The 2081-nt window shown below is 47.9% G+C and overlaps 1 protein-coding gene across 1 annotated transcript; it reads right to left on the reverse strand.

The window, feature by feature from the left end:
* Nucleotides 1-324: 324 nt before the first annotated feature.
* On the reverse strand, nt 325-2075 carry LOC106867136 (zinc finger protein 652-B). The gene has a single exon (XM_014933992.1). It carries the CDS (start codon nt 2062-2064, stop codon nt 325-327), a length of 1740 nt encoding a protein of 579 aa, XP_014789478.1. The 5' UTR covers nt 2065-2075.
* Between the last annotated feature and the right edge of the window lie 6 nt (nt 2076-2081).

The raw sequence follows: 2081 nt of genomic DNA on the forward strand, positions 1-2081 counted from the left end.
CAGCTGCTGCCGACGTTGGTGTAGTTTCAGCATCTGGCAAAATACTTCGATACGAAACATTCATCATAGTCACATCTGACATATCATAGTCGATTGTCTCACCCTGGCATTCTGCTGTTATCACCAGGTGGTGCTGTTGGCTGTTGTGTAGTGCAGCTTCTAGCTGGACATGATTGCTGTTGGTGACCACCACATCGTCTGGATCGACAATGAGACTCAGCGTATTTGCTGCTGCTACTGGTGCAGCTATCACTAACGAGCCTTCGGTCATTACTGCTGCTGGTTTTGGCAGACGCGACTTGGTCTGTTGCACACCGTGCATTTTCAGCTCATGCCGCTGTAAATGATGCTTGTGACGGAAAAGGTATCTGAACAGCGGAACTTTCCCTGTGTGGTGTGAGCTCGGAAGTGTGCCTGGCACATTACATCGGTCTTGAAACGCCATGTGCAACCAGGAAAGGTGCATGCAAATGGCTGGATGGGGTCGTGGACCCGTTTGTGCTTGTTGAGTGTTGACTTGTCCGTGTAGGCAAACCCGCATATGTCACAGATGACACTGCCCTCATTGTGCAGCTGACGATGTGCATGAATTGCCGCATTAATTTTTGATGTGAAACCACATTGCCTGCACCGGTATGCTCCTTTTTTGTGTGTGCGTTCGTGTGCAGCCAAGTAGGTGCGAGTCTTGAAGCCCTTTCCACATGCCTCACAGAACATTGCATCTGTCCGGCGGATCTGTGTGTGCTTACGCAGATATCGTAACCTGTTAAACACCTTTGTGCATTTGGTGCAAGGGTATGACCCAAGGAGGTCTTGTTTCTCAATGCTTCGTACTCTCTTGTTGGTTGAGCTTGTCCTGGTCTTGAAACGGTTGACCATTGATTTATTATAATCCGACATCTTCATCAGCCTCTGGTTGTCACCAACGGGAACAGCGCCGAGATCAGATACAGAAGTGGAGGGGGCTTGATTCAATATTTCTGGATGTTTGTCTCGCATGTGGTTTATCATGGAACTCTTCCAATGTGTCCGAAACGGACAGTGAACACACTTGAATGACTGCTTGCCATAGGTGAACGAGTTGCCACGGACGATGCTGGTCACCAGGACAAATGTAAAGTCAGGTCTTGAAGTGGTGGAAGTTGTGCTCTCCGATTCAGAATGCATCGCAGATGAAGGCCGTAGTCCGGACAGGGGGACAGAATGCTGAGCGTCCATATCATCCTCATTATCATCTTCGTTGTTGGACGAAGAGTGTTGGTCAGCAGTGCTTGATTGCAGTGGGTCACTGAAGGTTGCTGTTGTGTCCAGTGAAATCGATGGTAGCAACGCTGTTGGTGGCAGTGTCGGTGGTGGAGTTGTTGCTGAAGCATTGTTGAAGTGTTCTGATAGATTAATTAATTCTTTAGACATATTGATCACCACCTCCTCTTCATCCTCCTCATCATCATCATCATCATCCTCCTCCTCATCATTGCCATTATCTTCTTCTTCTTCTTCTTCTTCTTCTTCTTCTTCTTGCTGTAAGCTCTGCATCACTGTGGTAGCGCCCCCTTTGTTGATGATAGCTGGGTGCATAAGGCTGATATTTTCAGCACTGTCATCCACCGAGTGAACAAGAACAACATCCTCACTGTTGCTGACCTTATCATTGTTGTTGTTGTTGTTGTTACCAATGCATCTTCTTCCCATTTGCGTATCAACCACAGGATGCACTCCTTCAACAGGGCCACAGATCTTCCGGCTGCTATTGCTGACCCGTGCTGGGCCTGAAAGCTGTGGTCTCGAAGAGTCGGTAAGGACCACTGAGCTGTTGTGTTGCTGTATTGAAGAAAACTGGGGATGGATAGACAGAGCACCACCACCACCACCACCACTGACATCAGCAGCAGCAGCAGAACTGGCAACAGTACCTGTAGTAGTAGTAGTAGTAGTAGTAGTAGTAGTAGTAAGAGTAGTAGTAGTAGTAGTAATAGTTGTACCAAGTGTCGAGGCTAAGGAGAAACCTCCGATGATACTTCTATTCTCGTCGCCTTCTGCTCCAGTCTCTCCCTGTTGAACCATCAAGATGTTTGTTGTGC

This window comes from Octopus bimaculoides, unplaced genomic scaffold (assembly GCF_001194135.2).
Source record: "Octopus bimaculoides isolate UCB-OBI-ISO-001 unplaced genomic scaffold, ASM119413v2 Scaffold_262446, whole genome shotgun sequence".
Taxonomy (NCBI): Eukaryota; Metazoa; Mollusca; class Cephalopoda; order Octopoda; family Octopodidae; genus Octopus; species Octopus bimaculoides.

Bases quoted from the DNA above. Each gene is read 5' to 3' on its own strand.
- LOC106867136 (XM_014933992.1), bottom strand. From the start codon at position 2,064: ATGGTTCAACAGGGAGAGACTGGAGCAGAAGGCGACGAGAATAGAAGT.